At 39.4% G+C, this 23428-nt stretch overlaps 2 protein-coding genes and 2 non-coding genes across 4 annotated transcripts in view; all 4 read left to right on the forward strand.

The window, feature by feature from the left end:
* Window positions 1–3344, forward strand: LOC114363277 (uncharacterized). Its single transcript, XM_028318959.1, has 3 exons — window positions 1–202; window positions 1017–1175; window positions 3193–3344. Exons 1-3 carry the CDS (start codon window positions 1–3, stop codon window positions 3342–3344), a joined length of 513 nt encoding a protein of 170 aa, XP_028174760.1.
* A 2026-nt stretch (window positions 3345–5370) lies between these two features.
* Window positions 5371–23428, forward strand: part of LOC114363262 (adenylate kinase isoenzyme 5-like) — a 56334-nt gene continuing 38276 nt past the window's right edge. Inside the window, exons 1-5 of the mRNA XM_028318939.1 lie at window positions 5371–5444; window positions 7100–7258; window positions 8945–9055; window positions 12590–12732; window positions 18808–18990. Of these exons, the coding sequence (XP_028174740.1) occupies window positions 5423–5444; window positions 7100–7258; window positions 8945–9055; window positions 12590–12732; window positions 18808–18990 (618 nt within the window). The 5' untranslated portion in view covers window positions 5371–5422. The remainder of the gene's footprint in view (window positions 5445–7099; window positions 7259–8944; window positions 9056–12589; window positions 12733–18807; window positions 18991–23428) is intronic.
* On the forward strand, window positions 20252–20325 carry TRNAI-AAU (transfer RNA isoleucine (anticodon AAU)). Its single transcript has one exon. It is a non-coding gene; the product is annotated as a tRNA-Ile (tRNA).
* TRNAI-AAU (transfer RNA isoleucine (anticodon AAU)) lies at window positions 21733–21806 on the forward strand. The gene has a single exon. It is a non-coding gene; the product is annotated as a tRNA-Ile (tRNA).

Genomic DNA, 23428 nt, shown 5'->3' on the forward strand with positions numbered 1-23428 from the left:
ATGGAAACATCTCTGTTGACCATCTCCAACCTCAAAGATCGACTAAAAGGACATGTGCTGACAATCACGAATATACCGAAGGAACCAGAGTACGATATTTCTACAGTCAAACTAAACTCTATGAATCTGGATCATCTTCACACCACCAACATGAAGATTTCCCAGCATCCAAAGTTAAATCTTGAGAAGAACGTAGATTACAGTATATACCATACTACCATCCCATTGTACATGGTATTAATCGGTGCATCTGTACTCATCAGCATCATACTATACCGCAAGTACTACAAGAAATTAGACTCTGTCTAGAGCCAACCAAGGGAAACTCAGACACAAAGGACAATATACGCTGTACCAGAGTCAAAGACAAGGGCAAGCCAACCCCCACCTCAATTCACTACGAAATTCTTCGGTGGTGGCTGTTCTTCGGGGGGAGGTGTTACGTACGCCTAATCTATGAAGATCGCTGCATCGACGCTGACCCAGTTTACCCAAATCAACATTGCAACTGCACTATGGACCGCGAGGAGCAGCATCAGCAAAATGCGCCTCTCATGACGACAGCGGCGACGTTTCATTAATTTTACTAATTATTTTATAATCATATTTGTTTCACACTTCGAGACGGTATCACTAGCTTACCTAATTTTACTTTTATTGTAATTTCTTTCTTTTAAATTAAATATAATTAAATAAAGTTTGCTTTTTCTTGGAACCTCCGGTTGCAGCTAACGAAATTACTTAACAAACTTATTATTAATAAGCATGTATTTACAAAAAAAAAGTATTTAAGTATGTTTATATCCGTTGTCTAGTACCCATAGTACAAGCTTTGCTTAGTTTGGGACTAGAAGCGCAGTGTAAAATGTCTAAGGATATTTATTTATTATTTATTATTATTATTAATATAAAAGCTTTAGGAAACCTCTTTCAATTTCTCATTTCTTCAAGTGTGATTTCGAGATCCTCGTTTAATTTTTTTAATTTCGCAATTTAATTGAGTTTCCCTCGTCCAGAACAAAACAACGATGAGTTGGAGACCACAAGCGGCGACCGCAGCCGGCGCGAGAGCGCGTGGGCCGGCCGCGCGACGCCCCCGGCCGCGTCCTTTCCTATGCAGAACTCCAGCCACGTCAAGTTCGAGCCGCCAAACGTGCCGGTCATATTCGTCCTGGGTATGTCCAATAGGCTAGTGTGGAAGCAGCAAGAATGTGTTTCTCGACAGCGAGTCTCTTGGATTCAAAACTAAGGCACATCAAATTCGGATCGCCAAACGGGGCGGTCATATAGGTCTGTACCACGTTACCTACGCTGGGTATGTAGATACCTACTGATGGTGTAATGCTAAGGCTGGCGTGGAAATAGCATGGTGGTAGACACTGTCTCCCGGCCGCGTCCTTCCCCATGCAGAACTCCAGCCACGTCAAGTTCGAGCCGCCAAACGTGCCGGTCATATTCGTCCTGGGTATGTACTGAATCTTGCCCTAACCAGTACATAGAGTTATACTAAATTTGGACGCTGGCCGCTACCAACCGGGCAACATGGAAAGCATTGGGGGAGGCCTATGTTCAGCAGTGGACGTCCTATGGCTGAGATGATGATGATGATGATGGTATATTTGGCACGAGGCGGCGCGCGGAAAAAGACGTGACCAGGAGCACTGCGTAGTGCTCTTGGTCGCTTCTTTTTCCTATGCAGAATTTCAGCCACGTCAAGTTCGAGCCGCCAAACGTGCCGGTCATATTCGTCCTGGGTATGTAATGACTGGATCTTGCCCTAACTAGTAGGTACATGGAGTTACACTACATTTGGATATTTGGCACGAGACGGCGCGCGGAAAAAGACGCGACCAGGAGGCGTAGTGCTCCTGGTCGCGTATTTTTCCTATGCAGAACTTCATCCACCACGTCAAATTCGAGCCGCCAAACGTGCCGGTCATATTCGTCCTGGGTATGTACTGAATCTTGCACTAACTATTAATATAGAGTGACAATATGTTTAAAGCGAGGAAGCGTAGAGTCTCTCCCAGCCGTAACTATGTAAGAGCCAAAGCACATGATGCGTTGCGGCACCGCACCGCCCGTGTGTCCATCACAGATTATTTCTATGTAAGACGACGCAGTGACACCGCTCCGGAGTCGCACCGCCGCTGCAACGCATCGTGTGCTTTGGCTCTAACTCTTCGTAGTACCTGAGAGCAGCAGCAGCATTAAAAAGTGTGGGCTGGCCGTTTGAAGGTACCTGCCGTCATTCTCAAATTTGAGCCGGCAAACGCCCGTCATATACAAACTAGATATTAATATATTGCACAATATTGAGATACATTTTCCAATACTGACAGGAGAAAGAAAACTAAAATAAAGTAAATTTTGAACACACCACGTTGGGCCCCACTTTACTCTTTAGCGTATATTCTAAACAACATTACATAGAGCGTTAACCTACCTATTAAAACAAAGTCATGCAATAATGACTTTACAGTATGAGTCATGTCACAATTGAAGGGTTCTGTCAATTCATTTGTTATTAACAGCTACTAACTCTACGAGTATAATTAGCATTACTCAAGCCTATAGCAAACAGCTAGTCCGTAGAATTAAAGTGTTAGTTTTTAATGTTTGATGCATTACGTAGTGCTACAGGCATGTATGTTGCAGATATTTGATGAATATAGCTGAAGCCCTATTCTACTCGTACCTTCGTTTAAACGCTGTAACTTATAACGAAAAGCGGTGTTTTTTGTATGGAGTTTGATAGACTTTTGACGTTTGTTAAGGTTAAAGTAATATGGTACAACCCAGCCTTAGTGTAAGCGCATATTGGGCGACACCTTATGGGTGAACATCCTACGCTTCGCTTTCCGGGTTTAAAAATCTCCGGCTGTAATTTCTGTCGTACGGTTTTTGAAAGACAATGATGTACATTCTTAGGCTGGTTTTAGTGTCACGCGGACTGTCAGTGCGGATCGCTCCGCACGGCCAATCTGTATGAACTGCTAGGGAACGAGCGGTTCCTCCGGACCGCATTACTCTAAAACGCTCTTTACAAGTTTATACAGATTGGCCGTGCGGAGCGGGTCCGCACCGGACGGTCCGCGTGACACTAAAACCAGCCTCAGAGAGTTCAAGTGTATTCCAAAGAAACAAAACAAATAGGTACCATTGTGAATTAACAGATGTTTACGTCCGCAGGCGGCCCAGGCAGCGGCAAGGTGACCCACTGCGACAACCTCATGCAGGAGCGCCGCGGGGTGGTCCATATCAACATGACGGATCTGCTGCAGCAGTACGCCATCGGAAACGGTACAGCATTTATGACACTTGTAGCGGCGATTGGTGATTAGTCGTTAGCCCTAACGGGAAATCGACGATAAGAGAGTTGTTAGCTTTTAATTTAAGAGCGATTTACGTTACCTGCAGAATGATTAATGAAAGTTCGTTAACATAACCTGGAAGAGAATCTGTCCAAAACATGCTCATCCTTGCTAACATCTCGTGTCTTGACAAACGAGTTGTATGAGCAGGATTAGATGTAAAAAGAAACCTCATAAAACTTTTTTTTTAAGATTATTAGCAACTAGCTTTCCGCCCGCGGCTTCGCCCGCGTGGAATTTTGTCTGTCACAGAAAAACTTTATCGCGCGCGTCCCTGTTTCAAAAACCGGGATAAAAACTATCCTATGTTCTTTCCCGGGACTCAAACTATCTCTATGCCAAATTTCATCAAAATCGGTTGCGAGGTTTAAGCGGGAAAGCGTAACAGACAGACAGACAGACAGACAGAGAGAGTTACTTTCGCATTTATAATATTAGTTGGGATTGTATTGGACAAATTACTAATAGTCCCGTTAGCCCCTCGTGTTAAGCTAAATAAGCTTGTGTTACGAGTAGGCTCATCACAATAGTCGAGCGGCGGTGGGATTCGAACCCACGTTCCTCGGATCTCGAGTCGGCAAGTCCGACCACTTCACCGTTCGGCTATCGTGGCTATTTTGTTTTTGTAAGTAGGCTTTTAAGAGCATTACAACTTAAAGGCTTGTGGCAACAGTTTGCATCTTTTGCTCCTTGTATAAAGTGCCTTAAGCTTTAAATTGAGTTTGGAGGCTTTCAACATCTCTAGCGTATGTTAGTACTCGTTTGTATTGTATTTAAAAACACTAATCATAAGTTGTTTTCTGAAATTGCGCATCTTGCACGATGTAGTCAAAATATAATGATGTATAGCATTTTCACTTTTAAAAAGTCCTAAATGACTGAAAACAGCCTCTGAAAAACGACTCTACCGCCGCAATGAGCGTATTAAGATTTGTGCAGCGATCTAGTCTCCTATGGACATGTTTAATGTCCATTAAAATCACTAAAGAGTTCAAGATTACTGTAAACCATGACCGCGTACAATGTCGATCAAATTAGACGACTCATTCGACTCCTAAATAGAAACAGCAGCTAATAGCTGGTTTCTGCCTGTCGCCTTTTACTGGGACTCAAATCGATCCCATTCCGTATTCAGAGTTCGTGCGCTTGACCGTTTGGTAAACATTGCAATTACCCCCATTAAGTACATTTGTATTTGCTCTTCTTCGTGCCATATAATTTGTGGACGATTTTCGTGAATTCAGTGAAAAGTTTCGGACTGAATATTCGAAGTGGAAAAGACTTTTCTATTTGTACTTATAATTTAGATGTTTTTGAATCGTGCTGTTATTCGGTACATTATAAGCCCCCTAAACCACTTATCTGCATAGTCCTACGTCATATTTAGGTATTTTTTGTCTCTCGTATCAAAACAAAACAAATTATAATATTTTATAGTGCAGTAAGTACATTACAGTCAAAGTCAAAGCTTTTTCAGTACTTAGGCCCTTTACAGTCTTTTCATAAAGCTTTTATGAGTCCTAAAACGACCTTTTTCATGTATGCATGACCTTTTTCTTAATATGTTATTAAGTTAAAGTATACCTCGCAAAAACAAGCTATTTTGGTACCGCGATACAGATATTAAACGCGAAAAATCGCAAAACGTTTAATGCCCGTTTTCACCATCAATCCCTAATTAGGGATTGATGGTGGAAACGCGCAGCATTCTCACAAAATAGATAAGTGCCTTTGTTATTAACCACAGTTTAACATAGGGACTGGACTGATCGTGTTTATTGGTGGTCATTTTATAGATCCGAAACAAGAGTTGCAGTGATAGTAACGATGAGATAGATCCATAAGTGCCGGAGCTAAAAATAGTATGGCGTTTATAAGTGGTGTAAAATCTTTTAATTGTGCTGCAACAGTAGGTACATTAGACCTTGACTATGAACATGAAAGCGCATTATACTGAATTACAGGTTTCAAATTTGCATAATCNATCGGACATTGCGTCGTAACTTTGCCGCCGAAGAGATTTGTTTTAAATATTATCTTCATGGAATATGGGCATCTGTTTAGACACTGGTAAGTTACATATGTTCTTATTTATAGCTTAATCAATATTGTTTGTTAACTGCTTGTTATTTTGTTTCGATAATTGCATTTTTATGGCGAAACTACATTCACTTATTGCTTTTAAAATTAGGCAAAGCATATTCGAGACGTCTGTAAGCAGAGTATTTACATAACAATTAAAAGAAGTAGTAGAATGGTAATTTGTTGTGAAACTTAATACGCGCGAAAAAGTTTTGAAGTTTTGCATAACCCCGCGTTGGGCGCCAAATTCGCCAGATAGTCGTACACAGCCGGCCTTCATACTACATACTTAGATGAAGTTATTCTACGAACATAGTAACTTGTTGTAAGATCAATGTTATATTAATTGATTTGGAAGTATTCATTAGCAGCATCTATTAGGTTAATTGAATGTTTTTATTTATTTTATACGTAGATATTTCTTGCACTTGTAAAAAATAAACGGCTAATTGATAAAAAGAATTAAAACTTTGTTTTAACACTGATTTACTATTTATTTCACTGAGATGACCAAACAACAACTATATCAAAACACTGTTGTAATTACAACGGTGTAACAGAAATGTTTTTGTTTTTGTCCTTGGGACTCGCAAAAACAATAAGCTATTTTTAGTAACTTCTATATTTCCCTAAGCCAAAAGAATATTTAACTTTAAGGCAGGAAGTGGAAATGGCCCAATAAAAAGCCGCCCCTTGGTTTTTTGTTGCCTCTATAAATCCTGTTTAACAACAACTGATTAATCAGTTAAGACTTTCAATTCTTACGTTTTCGTATCTCATATCTCTTTTTCATAGCATTATAATATAATACCTAATTTACCTGAATTAATTTATCCATTAACCAAAATAACTTGCTACTATTGTATACATAGAAGCTTGCCTCTTGGTCTTGTTTATTTTTCATCTAGGCTAATTATTTTTATTTATTATTTACAGTAGAACGCCGATTATCCGAATGCCGATTAACCGAATCGCGAATTATCCGAATCGGTCCTTAGTATAAAAAATTAAAAGCTAGTAATTTTTGTTTTGTTTTGTTGTAACAAGTTAGAAATCGCTGGAATCCAGATATATTTCAACTGAGCGCTATTGTAGAACTGTAAACACAGTTAATAAAGTTTATTCTATGTGTGACAGTAACTTTTTCTCTATTAACAGTCTAAGTCCGATTATCCGAATCGACCCCGGTCCCAATTAATTCGGATAATCGGCTTTCTACTGTATTTTACTTTGTGCACAAAACAGGGATACAACCATAACATACCAGATTTAAATTAGGTATCTGTTATTAGCTACAATTTTCATTTACTCACATGTCCATATGATATGAAAACAAACAATTTTATTATACAATCTGTATACTAACCACCAACATTAATTCAATTTTAATTTGCAATTGTAGATACTTTTTCTTTCATAACGGTTGGTGGAGGTAGAAGGAGTCCAATATGTAGCAGTAGGAAACCTCTTTAACATTTCTTAAATTCGCAATTTAATTGAGTTTCCCTCGTCCAGAACAAAACAACGATGAGTTGGAGACCACAAGCGCCAATGTAAAAACTAAGAAACCTCTTTCAATTTAGCGTTTCAACTGTATTAAACCTCTTTCAATTTCGCATTTCAACTGTATTTCCCTCGTCCAGAACAAAACAACGATGAGTTGGAGACCACAAGCGGCGACCGCAGCCGGCGCGAGAGCGCGTGGGCCGGCCGCGCGACGCCCCCGGCCGCCTCCTTCCCCATGCAGAACTCCAGCCACGTCAAGTTCGAGCCGCCAAACGTGCCGGTCATATTCGTCCTGGGTATGTACTGAATCTTGCCCTAACCAGTACATAGAGTTATACTAAATTTGGACGCAGGCCGCTAGCAACCGGGCAACATGGAAAGCATTGGGGGAGGCCTATGTTCAGCAGTGGACGTCCTATGGCTGAGATGATGATGATGATGATGGTATATTTGGCACGAAACGGCGCGCGGAAAAAGACGTGACCAGGAGCACTACGCTGCGGCGTAGTACTGCGTAGTGCTCTTGGTCGCTTCTTTTTCCTATGTAGAACTCCAGTCACGTCAAGTTCGAGCCGCCAAACGTGCCGGTCATATTTGTCCTGGGTATTTAATGTACTGGATCTTGCCCTAACTAGTACTGTAGTAGGTACATAGAGTTACACTACATTTGGTAGGTATATTAAGTAGGTAATATTTGGCACGAGACGGCGTAGTGCTCCTGGTCGCGACTTCTTCCTATGCAGAACTCCAGCCACGTCAAATTCGAGCCCCCAAACGTGCCGGTCATATTCGTCCTGGGTATGTGCTGAATCTTGCACTAACTAGTAATATAGAGTGACAATATGTTTAAAGCGAGGAAGCGTAGAGTCTCTCCCAGCCGTAACTATGTAAGAGCCAAAGCACATGATGCGTTGCGGCACCGCACCGCCCGTGTGTTCTGTGGGCTGGCCGTTTGAAGGTACCTGCCGTCATTCTCAAATTTGAACCAGCAAACGCCCGTCATATTCAAGCTGGATATTAATATGTTGCACAACATTGAGATACATTTTCCAATACTGATAGGAGAAAGAAAACAAAAATAAAGTGAATTTTGAACACACCACGTTGGGCGCCACTTTACTCTTTAGCGTATATTCTAAACAAAATTACATAGAGCGTTAACCTACCTATTAAAACAAAGTCATGCAATAATGACTTTACAGTATGAGTCATGTCACAATTGAAGGGTTCTGTCAATTCATTTGTTATTAACAGCTACTAACTCTACGAGTATAATTAGTATTACTCAAGCCTATAGCAAACAGCTAGTCCGTAGAATTAAAGTGTTAGTTTTTAATGTTTGATGAATTTAGTGCTAGCTACAGGCATGATGTAACTATGTTGCAGATATTTGATGAATAATAGCTGAAGTCCTATTTTACTTGTACCTTCGTTTAAACATTAAACGCCGTAACTTATAATAAAGCGGTGTTTTTTGTATGGAGTTTGATAGACTTTTGACGTTTGTTAAGGTTAAAGTAAGATGGTGCAACCCAGTCTTAGGCTGAGTTGCACCACCTAATTTTGACCGTAACTTTGACGATAACCGGTGGTTATTGTATGGAATTTGACACTTTTGACGTTTGTCACAGTTAAAGTAAGATGGTACAACCCAGCCTTAGTGTAAGCGCATATTGGGCGACACCTTATGGGTGAACATCCTACGCTGCGCTTTCCGGTGTTAAAATCTCCGGCTGTAATTTCTGGAGTACTGTCTTGAAAGACAATGATACCTTACTCTCTAAGGCTGGTTTTAGTGTCACGCGGACCGTCCGGTGCGGACCCGCTCCGCACAGCCAATCTGTATGAACTTCTAGGGAGCGTTTTAGAGTAATGCGGTCCGGAGGAACCGCTCCGCTCTCTAGCAGTTCATAGGCTGGTTTTAGTAGTGTGTTCCAAAGAAACAAATACCATTGTGAATTAACAGATGTTTACGTCCGCAGGCGGCCCAGGCAGCGGCAAGGTGACCCACTGCGACAACCTCATGCAGGAGCGCCGCGGGGTGGTCCATATCAACATGACGGATCTGCTGCAGCAGTACGCCATCGGAAACGGTACAGCATTTTTTAATTGTCGCGGAGACTGGTGATTAGTCGTTAGTCCTAACGGGAAGTTGGACGTTAAGAGCTTTTCGTTAGCTTTAAATTTAAGAGCGATTTAACTGCGGAATTATTTATTAAAAGATCGTCAGAATCTGAAAGCCAATCTAAAATCTCGTGTCTTGATGAGATGTAAAAATAAACCTCATTAAACTCATTTTGTTTTTGCAAGTAGGCTTTTAAAAGCACTTTTAGAACTTAAAAACTTATGGCAACAGTTTGCATCTTTTGCTCCTGGTATTAAAAGTGCCTGAAGCTTTGAGTTAGGCGGCCTTCAACATCTCTAACGTAATGTTAGTACTCGTTTTGTATTTAAAGTTACTAATCATAAGTTATTTTCTGAAATCGCGCATTTTGCGTGATATAGTCAAAATAAATGATACATCGTGTTTTGACAAAAAGTTCTAAATGACAATAAAAACAGCCCCTGAAAAGCGACTCTAGCGCCGCAATGAGCGTATTTAGATTTGTGCAGCGATCTAGGCTCCTATGGACATGTTTAATGTCCATTAAATCACTAAAGAGTTCAAGATTGCTGCAAACCATGACCGCGTACAATGTCGATCAAATTAGACGACTCATTCGACTCCTAAATAGAAACAGCAGCTAATAGCTAGTTTCTGCCTGTCGCCTTTTACTGGGACTCAAATCGATCCCATTCCGTATTCAGAGTTCGTGCGCTTGACCGTTTGGTAAACATTGCAATTACCCTCATTAAGTACATTTGTATTTGCTCTTCTTCGTGCCATATAATTTGTGGACGATTTTCGTGAATTCAGTGAAAAATTTCGGACTGAGTATTCGAAGAGGTATTAAAAGGACTTTTCTATTTGTATAATTTGGGTGTTTTTGATTCGTGCTGTTATTCGGTACATTAGTCATTATTTAGGTATACGAAGCACATATAATTTTTGTCTCTTATCAAAACAAAACAATTTATAATATTTTTTAGTGCAGTACATTACAGTGAACGTCAAATCTGTTATTCAGTACTTAGGCCCTTTACAGTCTTTTCATAAAACTTTTATGAGTCCTAAAATCCACCTTCTTCATGCATCAAGACAAAATGCTTTTAAGTATTAATTACTTTAATACGGTCACCAAAACGACTGATTTAAATACATAGATAGGTACCGCTAATAAACGCGAAAAATTGCAAAACATGTATTTGTCACAAAATTGTTAATCGCCTTTGCTAACCACATTTTTAACATAGGGTTTCATCATTATCATCATTTCAGCCATAAGACGTCCACTGCTAAACATAGGCCTCCCCCAATTATTTCCATTATGACCGGTTGGTAGCGGCCTGCAGCCAGAGCCTTCCTGCTACCTTTATGAGAGATTTTTATGGACCGGTTTATTATACTATAGATCAGTCTTTCCCAAAGTGGGCGATAACGCCCCCTTGTGGGCGCTGCAGGCTTAAAGGGGGGCGGTAAGAGACCCAGAAAAAAAATCGAGACGTTGTATAGAGGCTTGGGAGGCGTCATCTACTAGGAGGTCTCTTAGACACCGACTGAGCACTCGACTCTCGACTACAAATGGGGGCACTAAAAAGAATTTATTCTCAAGGTGGGCAGTAGACAAAATAAGTTTGGGAACCGCTGCTATAGATCATAAACAGGAGTTGCAGTGATAGGAACGATGAGATAGATCCATAAGTGCCGGAGCTAAAAATAGTATGGCCTTAGGTGTAAAATCTTTTAATTGACCTGCAATAATACATCAGACCTTGACTATGAACATGAAAGCGCATATTATACTGAATTACCGGTTTAACTTTGCATAATCGTCCGGTGCACGCCCCGTGCAATAAAATATGCATATTAAATAACTAGCTTTCCGCCCGCGGCTTCGCCCGAGTGGAATTTTGTTTGTCACAGAAAAACTTTATTGCGATAACGATAAAAACTATCCTATGTCCTTTCCCGGGACTCAAACTATCTCTATGCCTTTAATCAAAATCGCTTCAGTGGTTTAGGCGTGAAAGCAAGACAGACAGAGTTACTTTCGCATTTATAATATTAGTATATAGAGTATAGAAGTATAGATTACTGACCTAGCCGTCATCCACAACTATGTAATGAAATACATGGTCAAATAGTCAAAGGTGAGGAGCAGCTTTATTGAATGTGTTTTTTTTTAGTGACTTTTCTTGATCACAATGTCGCCTATTGAATATTAGTAATTTGTACTGCACAAAATTACTAATAATCCCGATAGCCCCCGGGCTAAGCTAAATAATATGCTTGTGGCACGAGTAGGCTCACCACAAAATAGTCGAGCGGCGGCGAGATTCAAACCCGCGTTTCCAGGATAAAAATAAATCTTATTTCCCTAAATATTCGCCCATATTCAGCATACATAGTTAATATCCAGTAAACACAGAATGTTGATTATAGAAGATTTTTTGTGACAGAGATAAAACAATATTTTCACTTAATTTTCTCCTTCAAGTTTCAGAAATACTCGTACACGAAAATCAATCTACTATTCATAAAATTACGGTGTCTTTCTCTATATCATTATCTTAGTTCGCCCTCATTCGCCTTAGGTCCTCGCCCACGCGACGGCATCGCTACTAACGCGCGTTAGTCGCATTTGCAACGCACTACATAAGTGATACCAACGCGCTACTAACGCGCAACAGCAGCGCGACTGCATCGCTACAAAAAGTCGCCGTGGGCGAGGGCCCTAATGTCCGTGGGAAACCACATATGTCGTCTCAAGGATGCCTTAAACACTTACGAAAGAAATTGAGTTCTGACATGGAAACTTTAAACGTCGCGGTGTCGTCCGATTTTTACCTTACATTAGTTATTTACTCGTACCGCGTGGATATTAATATTTGAAACGCGGCGCGTCATGGTTCTAGGTATTTATGAGAAGGTATTTTCGAGCTAGATATTGTGTAATATTTATAGATGAGACGATAGTACATTATTTAGAGCCGTTTAAGAATATGGCCCTAGGTCATGGAGATATTAATGTACCTAAGTGAGCTAGTAATATTACTTCAATGCCCTAGGTCGGTTTATTGTTGATTTGCCAGAGAATCGATACGTCACGAAAAAAAGCATGTTTGAATTCGTCCTTAATACTTTTTAGAGTGTTGAATCGACTTTGTGGCGAATCGACAGTAACCCCCTACGAGTAGGTCCTAGGGATCTAGGCAAGGCAAAAAATTTTAGGACAACATGCGAAAGTAGAAAAGTCAATGGCGAATCTTTATAATAATGATGAGACGATTCAATGTGTTCTAAAAGATTAAGTACCAATTTTGACCATGTTACCATATTACAGTAGCGCAAACTATACTTATTCCAAAGAGGATTCAATTCTCGCACAAAACAAACATTGTGCATGACTTTCCAAGCATACACTTATTTAAAATTGATATCGTTCAACTTTGGGTCCTTTATTCTATGACTTCTGCGCTAGTACATTATTATTCTGTGCTAGTACTAACAAATCCGTCTCTTCTAGACATGCAAGACTTCGGGACGCTGTCCAGCAAGACGGTCACCGAGGTTCTGATGCTGGAGATGAAGATGGCGCCTACAGCCAAAACCTACCTCGTATCAGGCTACCCGCGCTCTATGAGGGACGTGGCTGAGTACTCAGATAAGGTACGTGATCATTAGCATTTTAAGCTAGTTTTAACCGTGAAAAAATAAAATGTTCCAGATTTTTTCAAACAATCCCATCACATTATCATTTCAGCCCATATTTAGTACTAGATTTCCGCCCGCGGCATCGCCGTCGTGGAATTTTGTCTGTCACAGAAAAACTTTATTATTGTTTCAAAAACCGGGATAAAAACTATCCTCTGTCCTTTCCCGGGACTCAAACTATCTCTATGCCACAGAATAAGTAATAGTACAGGTACAGAAGGATTACTCCGCAAGACGATTTAAATAAATGCGAGTCTTGCTACGACGCGATACAGTGGAATTCAGCTCGCACAGCACTACGTACCTACAATTTTATTCACCTACAAGGTTTGTCTCTTTCTATCGCGTGCCTCTGAACTCTTCTTACGCTGTTAGGGTTGCTGTCTAGTGAAAAAATAATTAATCTACTTATTTGTAATGAGGTACGTATGTAGGTAAGTATGCGTTCATTATGGAAAACCTTGTGAGAGGCCTTTGTCCAGCAGTGGACGTCATTTGGCTGAAACGAACGAACGAATTCTGAGCAGTAGTCATGGTAGGTTAGGTTCCTATACTATCCTAAGAATTATTGATTACCTACATGGCCAACATACCTTTCAGCATCTTTGGGAAGCGAAAAAAAAAGATAAATCCGGTAGATTTCTTTTCGAATTTTAACACCCGAACGCCGCACAATATTTCTTTCTCTTTATGTCCATTTTTAAATAATACTTCGATCATAGAATTATAATCATACTACAACGCACGCCAGCGTCCTGACGGGCGCGCGCGTGACACTCGACTGATATAATACCCGCCGGCGGGGCGCTTCGCTGTAGGTAATTATCGGATGTACCGCGCGGAGTGAGCCAGGCCTGTCTATGCCAAATTTCATTAAAATCGGTTCAGTGGTTTAGGCGTGAAAGAGAGACAGACAGACCGACAGACAGAGTTACTTTCGCATTTATAATATTAGTATAGATTACGCAGCTTCACTGGAATAGTAAGTTTGTTTGTACTTAATAAGTCCTCTATACGGAACACTTCTCCTAGGGAGCGCTATAAAGATCGATAAGTACCTATCCCTCTTATTTCTTCCAGCTCCTGATATGTATTAAATAAAACCGGTTAAAGCGCGATTTTCTGTATTCTAATCTAGTGGTTACGAGTTGACTTCTTTTGTTGAGCTGGAGATTTTGGGTTAATTTTTCTATCATGGGCCAGTTTGTTGTTTTTTGTATGGTTCAGATATTGAAGGCTACATTAAACTTCGTCTTTAAGCTTTTCCTTAGCCTGAAATCTGTTTTTCAAAAGCGGCCCGCGGCTTGGCCATGTCAGACACTAATGAATGGCGCTGAATTCTGACACCATAGGCTTGGCCCATGTCAGACACCAGACGGTGCTGAATTCTGACACCATAGTTGTGAATTCGGTTGTTACACGCGTGTACACCAATCGTCTGGTACACATTACATGTCAAGGGCGACGGAAATAATTTTAAATTTGTCACTTCACGCAGACCGAATCGATTCCCAGCGATTCGGCTGGGTCTATATCAATTGGTCAAACTCTATCAAACGGTTTTGGACTCTTAGCAAATTGGTACAAAGTACATTTTCAAATGAAAATATACACGCGCCTCGCGTAAACAATACCAAACCAACAAAAGATTTTGATCAAAATTACTGTCTACTGCGAAAATAGCAAATAAACATAATAGATATTGTGTGAATTCATGGCTACCAAAAATAGTCAGCAAATAGTTTATTATCATTTTGAAATGCTTTTCCCGATCAAAACAACTCTATCAACGCGTTAAATTAAAACCTTAATGCAAAGACTATTAGTTCAAAGTCAGGAGTTTTCTTTTAAATTTTCGCGAACTTATGGGTTGGTCATAGAAACCATCCCCTTTGAGATTTCAAATTCAAATATTTTATTTATCAGACTACTATTGGTCCATGGGTTATTTCATTAAAGTCCCATCTTCTAGATTCAATGTTAGAAAAATTCTTCAAAGTTCTGAGTACATAGTCCGTACCTACTTCATTATAGTACCTAATTTTAATTAACAGAACTATTAAACCCAGTTAGGTTACAAAGTCAGAAGTTATCCTTTGGATTTTCGTGAACTCATGGCTTTCCCATAGTTACCATCCCTAATATCCCCTTTGAGGTCTCATCTCTCATCTTCTAGATTAAATCTCCATAGGTAAAAACATCTAAGTTCTACATAGGCGTTTTCATGCGTTTAATGTATTGTAGTAAAGTTATACCTAACTACAGTTAAGTGTAAAAGATTAACTGCTATCGTCACCAAAATCTTGGTAAGAATGAACCACAGATTGCGATCTACACCACTGTTAACGTCTAGACTGCCCAAAGGCACTCTTAGACCTCACGACGCCATTAATTTTCCGCTGACATCGACTTCCGAATGCCTTTCGTTCTTGGCATCGAACCGCTTTGTTATACCCAATTACCCACGTGGAACTGGGTCGGAGTGGAGTTCCTTTCATAACTTATGTTTGGCGATTTAATAGCACAGTTCAATGTTCTGCTGAACTACCTTCTTCCTAAGAACTGCAACTTTGCCTATTTTATTTTGGACTATAAATTTTACCTCTACCCCTACCCCTCTGGTCATATTATTACCAAAGTCAATCTAATAACATCGAAACAGATTCAGCTGCCTAAATTGAATGTTACAGGCAGACAAGACGATTTAATTAGGGACGACGGTAGAGAATGCACCATTTTGAGAATAGAATAAAAAATGAATCCATGAATGCCTTTTTATCGTTATTTTAGATAACTTCACTGCATTTTAGAAGGTCGCTTACTTATCTAATTATAGAGAGGAGCATAATATGTGTTTACTTTATTAATCAAAAATGTTAACTCTACCTAAATTGTTTTACTAAATAAAGCCTTTGATCTAAACTTTCTTACTTCCTTATAGTTTTCAAAACTATCTAGTGACAATCTTACAGTTCTTAAAGGTTCAGCTAGCTGAATTTCCCACCTTCTTACGAACAAGAAATTATTTCCCACTTACGAATTATCTCTCCACGAGTCACAAGCACCACAATATCAATTCATTTACCTATGAACTTTGCACCACGGCAGTGTATTGCATAGGAATTTATGTGATTGTCCGTATCAATTAGCTGGCACGAAAGGTCAATTTACCATGGTGATTGGTGCTATAACTCCGGGGTAATGCAACAGTGTTAATGAAATGGTTTAGTTTACAAACTGGATCGTTTTGCGGTCTCTGAGGAGTTAGGATGTGTGTATTTATTGTGTCTTGAACTGGACGATCCTGTAGATATTTTATTTCTATGAATAAGTTTAAGTACCATAAGTTAGGTACAAGTTCTATTCTTTATAACATGGTCGTAACAACCCTGGTGCTGACAGTCTAATAAACTCTACATATATGCCGAATAAAACCGTCTTAGATGGCTTTTTAACCGACTTCAACAAAAGGAAGAGGTTCTCAATTCGGTTCCTATATTATAATATTTATTTCAAGATTCCAGTCTACAATGTCCTAACCAAACTGAGAACAAATACACAAAGTTTTAATTCTAAGTATGCCCACTAGGAATGAACCCAAAATCTCTGGCTCTATTTGATAAACAAATAGGTTCCCCATACAAACTTTTACTCTATGCCTTTTCATCATCATCATCATCATCATCATCATCATCATTTCAGCCATAGGACGTCCACTGCTGATGCTGAACATAGGCCTCCCCCAATGCTTTCCATGTTGATCGATTGGTAGCGGCCTGCGTCCAGCGCTTCCCTGCTACCTTTACGATGTCGTCGGTCCACCTTGTAGGTGGACGTCCCACGCTGCGTTTTCCGGTACGCGGCCTCCATTCCAGAACCTTTCTGCCCCATCGGCCTTTTACCAAGTTATTGCAATTTAATCTTTTATTTACAAATACTTGTCAGTACTTTCTGTTGCGTAGTTTGTTTTCGCATTTAAGTATAATATTGGTATAGTCTTAACGACCTAGATGCTAACACCATAGTGCTAACTAAGCATGCCAAAGCCACTCAGCTAAATTATTTCTGTCGATATTGTATAGCTCCGTGACGTCACGCCGCTTCAGCACCTGTGGAAACGCGGCGTCATGATCGCGTCATGTTCGGTGCTGACACTAAACTGATTTTTTTCAAGTACAGTCACTAACATTAGCAGTTTACAAATTCTAAATTACACCAGAGTGAATTTTATAACGCCATTACTATCAAGTATCAGGGCTTGTGTTTGATGATTTTAGATTTTTTCATGGTTTACTTAAAACAATCGAAGTTTTTACTTCCCTAAAGCAGAATGTTATGAGGAAGATGAACGGTTTTTTTATTGTGTTCATATAATGGTTCATATAGGTGGAGCGACGACATCGTAAAGGTAGCAGGGAAGCGCTGGACGCAGGTCGCTACCAATCGATCAACATGGAAAGCATTGGGGGAGGCCTATGTTCAGCAGTGGACGTCCTATGGCTGAAATGATGATGATGATGATGATGATGATGTTTATATAAATAGTGATTTATAGATCATTTCAATTTTTTTAGAAAGAATATTAGTCTCATTAATTTCTCGTAATACTAAGCTAAATATACTCAACATCAAATAAATCGCACCTTCCGCGACGCGGACTTTAAAGATTTTCTTCTGACATAATCATGGTGCCCCAACAATATTGGTGTTATTTGAAAGCCCAATAAATATCGTTAAAGAAAAACACATTCAATTTATTAATCAATGATTAACATATACCATAAATGTGACTTGAAAAAATACCTCACTTTGGGCTCACCTCTGGGATCAATTAGACCATTTTTTATGGTTATAAAACCAAATAATGATCTCACGTGTCCTCTTTAACAGATGGATAGCGATTAATCTCAACTTAACAGATAAAACCCATAAAAGATGGCTCAAGCGTAACTACCTATTTTTTCAAGAAGTGACTCTGGATCCTTCTAAAGACACATTTTTATGGTAAAAACCTTTCCCATAGTGAAATCAAGTTTAGAACTAGGCTTTTAAATAGTGCCAATATTGGTGGGAAGTGGGGATGCATACGTTTGAAAGTGCTTGTCGCGCGAGGTGCGATTTATTTGACGACGAGTGTAATAAGCTTGTGTTACGAGTGGGTTAGAGCTTAGAATTGCATGCTATGTCAAATAGTTTTTGGCTCTACATTCAATCAAGTCGTCTTTAGCTGATCTTCATCCCTGATCAGTTTTCATTGATGTGTCCAAAGAATCACTTCGCCACTTTAACATACATTTTAACTACGATTTACATTAACATGACTGTACCAATGATTCACGATGCCCATGTAGGTAAACTAGCATGATACGTACCTGCATGACCGACTTTTTATATTTACAAATATTTTGCTTCAGTCACGACAACAAGGGCATTTGTCGGGATGCTCATTTCAAAGCGAACTAAGGTTCTATTGGAACTACAAGTAGATTTATTGTAAAACATCTTTCGTTCGTTACTTGAGTCAGGTTGAATCACTTGCTTCGCCATTGATTGTGGCTTTTGCGAAATAGTGACTCACTTAGATGGGTAACAAGACACATAATATAGGAATGTGCTGCTATAAAAAGTACAATGTATCCCAGTATTTCAAAAATAATTCAGTGGTAGGTATAGAGTATCTTCATACCTACTCTGATTTAAGTTTTAAGTAACTGCGATTGAAATCGTAATACCTTACGATCTAAATTGGCAATCCACTTCTTTACCTGGCTGGCTGGATAGCGCTGGCTAGACGTTCATCGAAGTAAATCGATATTATTCAGCCCGTTCTTAGTCGAAAGTTGAAACATATTCCTTGCTTGTCGCACGATATGATATGACATAATATTACGATAGAAACGATAATAAGAATCTTACTGCAAAAATTGCTTGTCCAAAAATCCAGATTGTACGTCATCACATTAAATAAGCACACCATTTACGAAGACCACCCTTTTCACAGACTCCAGCATAATAATATCCTTGTTCCAGATTCAGACCATAAGCGGCGTGGTCCTCGTCAGCTGGCGACAGCGAGTCCTGGAGAGACAGATCGAGTACGGAGCCCGGTTGGGACATGTCGTGCTGAGTCTGGCCAGGATGGAGCTCAACAACTTCTACAAGAACGTCATGCCGGTCGCCGACTACTTCGACCAGTCCAACATGCTCATAGCGGTGAGTCACATACTGAATACTTTTTTAAAGTTTAGAAGAAAAAAATTGAAAGAGTTCGAAACAAATGAAGTATTCGACCAGTCCAACATGCTTATAGCGGTGAGTCACATACTCAATTCTTTTTTAAAGTTTCGAAAATTAAAAGAGTTCGAAACAAATGAAGTAGGTATTTAGCTCGATCTGTCCTCGCTGTTTCTACCAGCCTAGACAACAAGCTGTTAGCGGTGAGTCACAAGGGGGTAGAAAAATGAAAGCTGCATTGTTTTTCAAGGCAACCCCTAAATATAGGCATATTATTATTGAGTATTACATAGAATAGGCGTCATTCAACTCGAATCTTCTGAGGTACCTCACGAAGTGCGTGCGAGCAGCGATCTTCCGTATTCACTCCTATGGCGACCCGTATGAGGTTTTAGTGGGAAACAATGCTCATGGGGCGACTCCCATTCTTCAAAGAGCCCCACATAATCCTCGAGGGTGCTGGAGAGACAGATCGAGTACGGAGCCCGGTTGGGACATGTCGTGCTGAGTCTCGCCAGGATGGAGCTCAACAACTTCTACAAGAACGTCATGCCTGTCGCCGACTACTTCGACCAGTCCAACATGCTCATAGCGGTAAGTCACACTAGTGAATTTGAATTTTGAAGTGAATCAGAGGAAAATAATAAGTTCGAAATAAAAGAACTCAATTTTTAGCTCGATTCGCTGCGAATACGTCATCAGATGCATCATCTTATTTTAACTTTGACAAACGTCAAAAATCTGTCAAATCCATATAAAAAGCACCGGTTATCGTTATAACAACCGTTAAAAAAGCGTTAGATGGTGCAACTTAGCCTAAGAGTTCGAAACAAAAGAATTCAATTTTTAGCTCGATTCGCTGCGAATACGTCATCAGGACACTTCGTCTCCTCTAAAGGAGCACAAACTTTTCTGATTTACCAGACTATCCCCACCCTGGTTAGGGTTAGGGAGACCTGATGTTAGCATATTAGATTTATGATGGGATAAATCGCCTTTTACGGCATTAGAACATAAGTCATATTACTTTAATGTTACAAATACCAAAACGTGTTACAACTGATACACTTTTCTTGACACTGCGGTTTTTGTGAAAATATTACATAGTAAACACAATACCCGTAATTATCTCTATTGTGTTATCAACGCATTATTGTTTTCAAGATTAATTTATTGTATTGTAATATTGTTGATACGATTGATCCAAAAAAAGATATTTAATTTCAGTCTTATTCTCAACGGCCCATTAGCTCAGTTGGTTAGAGCGTCGTGCTAATAACGCGAAGGTCGCGGGTTCGATCCCCTCATGGGCCACAAGATTTTTTTCTTTGTCTATTTATTTTAATTACATTTTGTAAACTAAAAATTTAATATCGTATTAATTGTGTACAGGGTGGGAAATAATGGCCAAACACTACCAATTAAATTCGGTCTATGCTTCTATGTTAAAAGACCAGTAGTTAAGTTATTTTATTTTAGTAAAACAAATTATTTTCCCATAAATCATTTTCTTTCGGTTTCGTAGTTTAAAAATACATTACTTCTTAGAATCTAAGTATTTATTCTAATGCATCAAAAACATCAGACACCACGTTTACAAAAAATACAAAACAAAAAATAAAAACATTTTTTTTTATTCTGCAACATAATATAAACGAACCAATTAGGTACCACAAAAATAAACAAATCCATCAATCGGACGTTATGATTGTGACTTCCAAACAAAGCGAAGCCTAAGTGGCAGGTAGTAGAACAAATTAGCGGTTGCGCGCATTATTGAAGCTTCAGCTGCAAACTTTCTTAGAAACACTTTAATTCTAGAGTCGCGGACTATTGACATGTGTTAACATAGAGTAAACGAGGGATTTATCGATAAATGTTGCGAATAAAATTTAGCTTATAAAAAGATGGCCGAGGTTCCAACAATAATATTATTGACGGGATTGCTACCGTGTACGTAATATACGTGTAATTTCGAGTTTCCGATATTTCGGCACTGTTGCAAGCGCCATGATCACGAAGTAACTCTAACAGAGTGGTTCCAACAGAATTAGGACCCACCCCACTCTTCCCTTAGATATTGTGACCGTGACAAAATTACTAGTAATTTGGTCAACGCTTTGAGGGAGAAGTCAGCAATAGTTGGCATACTACTCGTAAATGAAATAAAAAATTGATACAACATAATTAATCATTACATTCATTATACGCTGNAGTCTTCTGAGGTACCTAACGAAGTGCGTGCGAGCAGCGATCTTCCGTATTCACGCCTATGGCCACCCGTAGGAGGTTTTAGTGGGAAACAATGCGCATGGGGCCGACTCCCACTCTTCAATTCGAAACGAATTCGTCCATAGGCACTCCCCACGTTAGAATCACTAGAATTAATCATTAGAACATTAGTCTCTTCTGCAGCACAACCCTCTCTGATTTACCTGACTTACCCCCAAGGAGGGGTTGAAGAAGCATGATGTTCGCAAAATTGCCTTTTACGGCATTAACAGTTACAAATACCAAAACGTGTTACAAACTGATACACTTTTTCTTGACAATGCGGTTTTTGCGAAAATATTACATAGGACAATAACTCGTAATTATCTCTATTGTGTTATCAACGCATTGTTGTTATCAAAATTAATTTATTGTATTGTAATATTGTTGATACGATTGATCCACTTGTGAGTATAAAAAAAGATATTTAATTTCAGTCTTATTCCCAACGGCCCATTAGCTCAGTTGGTTAGAGCGTCGTGCTAATAACGCGAAGGTCGCGGGTTCGATCCCCTCATGGGCCACAAGATTTTTTTCTTTGTCTATTTATTTTAATTACATTTTGTAAACTAAAAATTTAATATCGTATTAATTGTGTACAGGGTGGGAAATAATGGCCAAACACTCTACCAATTAAATTCGGTCTATGCTTCTATTTTAAAAGACCAGTAAGTTATTTTATTTTTGTAAAACAAATTAATTTCCCATAAATCATTTTCTTTCGATTTCGTAGTTTAAAAATACATTACTTCTTAGAATCTAAGTATTTATTCTAATGCATCAAAAACATCAGACACCACGTTTACAAAAAATACAAAACAAAAAATAAAAACATTTTTTTTTATTCTGCAACATAATATATAATATATAAACGAACCAATTACCTAAACAAATAAACAAATCCATCAGTCGGACGTTATGACTGTGACTTCCAAACAAAGCGAAAAGTGGCGGGTAGTAGAACAAATTAGCGGTTGCGCGCATTATTGAAGCTTGCTTCAGCTGCAAACTTAGAAACACTTTAATTCTAGAGTCGCGGACTATTGACATGTGTTAACATAGAGTAAACGAGGAATTTATCGATAAATGTTGCGAATAAAATCTAGCTTAAAAAAGATGGCCGAGTTTCCAACAATAATATTATTGACGGGATTGCTACCGTGTACCTACCTTAATTTCGAGTTTCCGATATTTCGGCACTGTTGCAAGCGCCATGATCACGAAGTAACTCTAACAGAGTGGTTCCAACAGAGTTAGGACCCACCCCACTCTTCCCTTAGATATTGTGTGTGACCGTGACAAAATTACTAGTAATTTGGTCAACGCTTTGAGGGAGAAGTCAGCAATAGTTGGCATACTACTCGTAAATGAAATAAAAAATTGATACAACATAATTAATCATTACATTCATCATACGCTGGAAGGTCACGTACTGGCCATCAGCTGGTAATAAAACAACAAACTAAATTCTTCCCTAATTAATTGGAAAGTAGAATAAAATTTAAAAACAATTGACGGCCATTATCTTGCAACCTAACTTCTGTTTTCAAAATCTGTACCTCGCCAGTGTTGCCAACATGAAACATCATAATCCTCGAATTATCGCCGAACAAACATGTCCAATTGAATTACGCGCGTGTTGACAAATCGATGGGCATCAATAATCCAGTGTGGCCGTGGATGTCGCGGCAATCGATCACGGTCAACGTACAATGTCACACACGGACAACGGCACATTGAGATATAGGCATCTTGTGTGGAGGGAATACGAGCGATTTCTGATGTGCACAGTACAGGGTACCATTGTCCAGTGTCTACGAGGACATTTTCTGCTCGGAGGACGAACCCCGAAAACTAGTCGTCGCAATTTTGAGTTTTCCAGTGACATGGCCCACTTTAGCATGGTCCACGGGCCAAGTCACCGGTTTGTATTTTTAAAAATATGTTTTCTTCCGACAACTGGTCCCACATTCAATGTTTTTGTAATAAATAAAAATACGAAATCAACAAAAATCTATCTTAGAATGGGCCCAGTTGCTGTTGCTGCCCGTGGACCAAGCTAAAAGTGAGCCAAATCGCTGGAAAACTACATAATAAATTTAAAATGTCCAGTGGCTCACACCACACTGACTCTACCTTGCTGTAC

This window comes from Ostrinia furnacalis, unplaced genomic scaffold (genome assembly GCF_004193835.3).
Source record: "Ostrinia furnacalis isolate ACB-3 unplaced genomic scaffold, ASM419383v2 OfSCF7055, whole genome shotgun sequence".
Classification (NCBI taxonomy): Eukaryota; Metazoa; Arthropoda; class Insecta; order Lepidoptera; family Crambidae; genus Ostrinia; species Ostrinia furnacalis.

What these genes read in the sequence shown, in the direction of transcription:
- LOC114363277 (XM_028318959.1), top strand. Translation starts at nt 1, where the DNA reads ATGGAAACATCTCTGTTGACCATCTCCAACCTCAAAGATCGACTAAAA. An exon ending in TGAGAAGAACGTAGATTACA is followed by an intron (nt 203 to 1,016) that starts GTATATACCATA and finishes TCCCTCGTCCAG; the next exon opens with AACAAAACAACGATGAGTTG. An exon ending in GCCGGTCATATTCGTCCTGG is followed by an intron (nt 1,176 to 3,192) that starts GTATGTCCAATA and finishes TTACGTCCGCAG; the next exon opens with GCGGCCCAGGCAGCGGCAAG.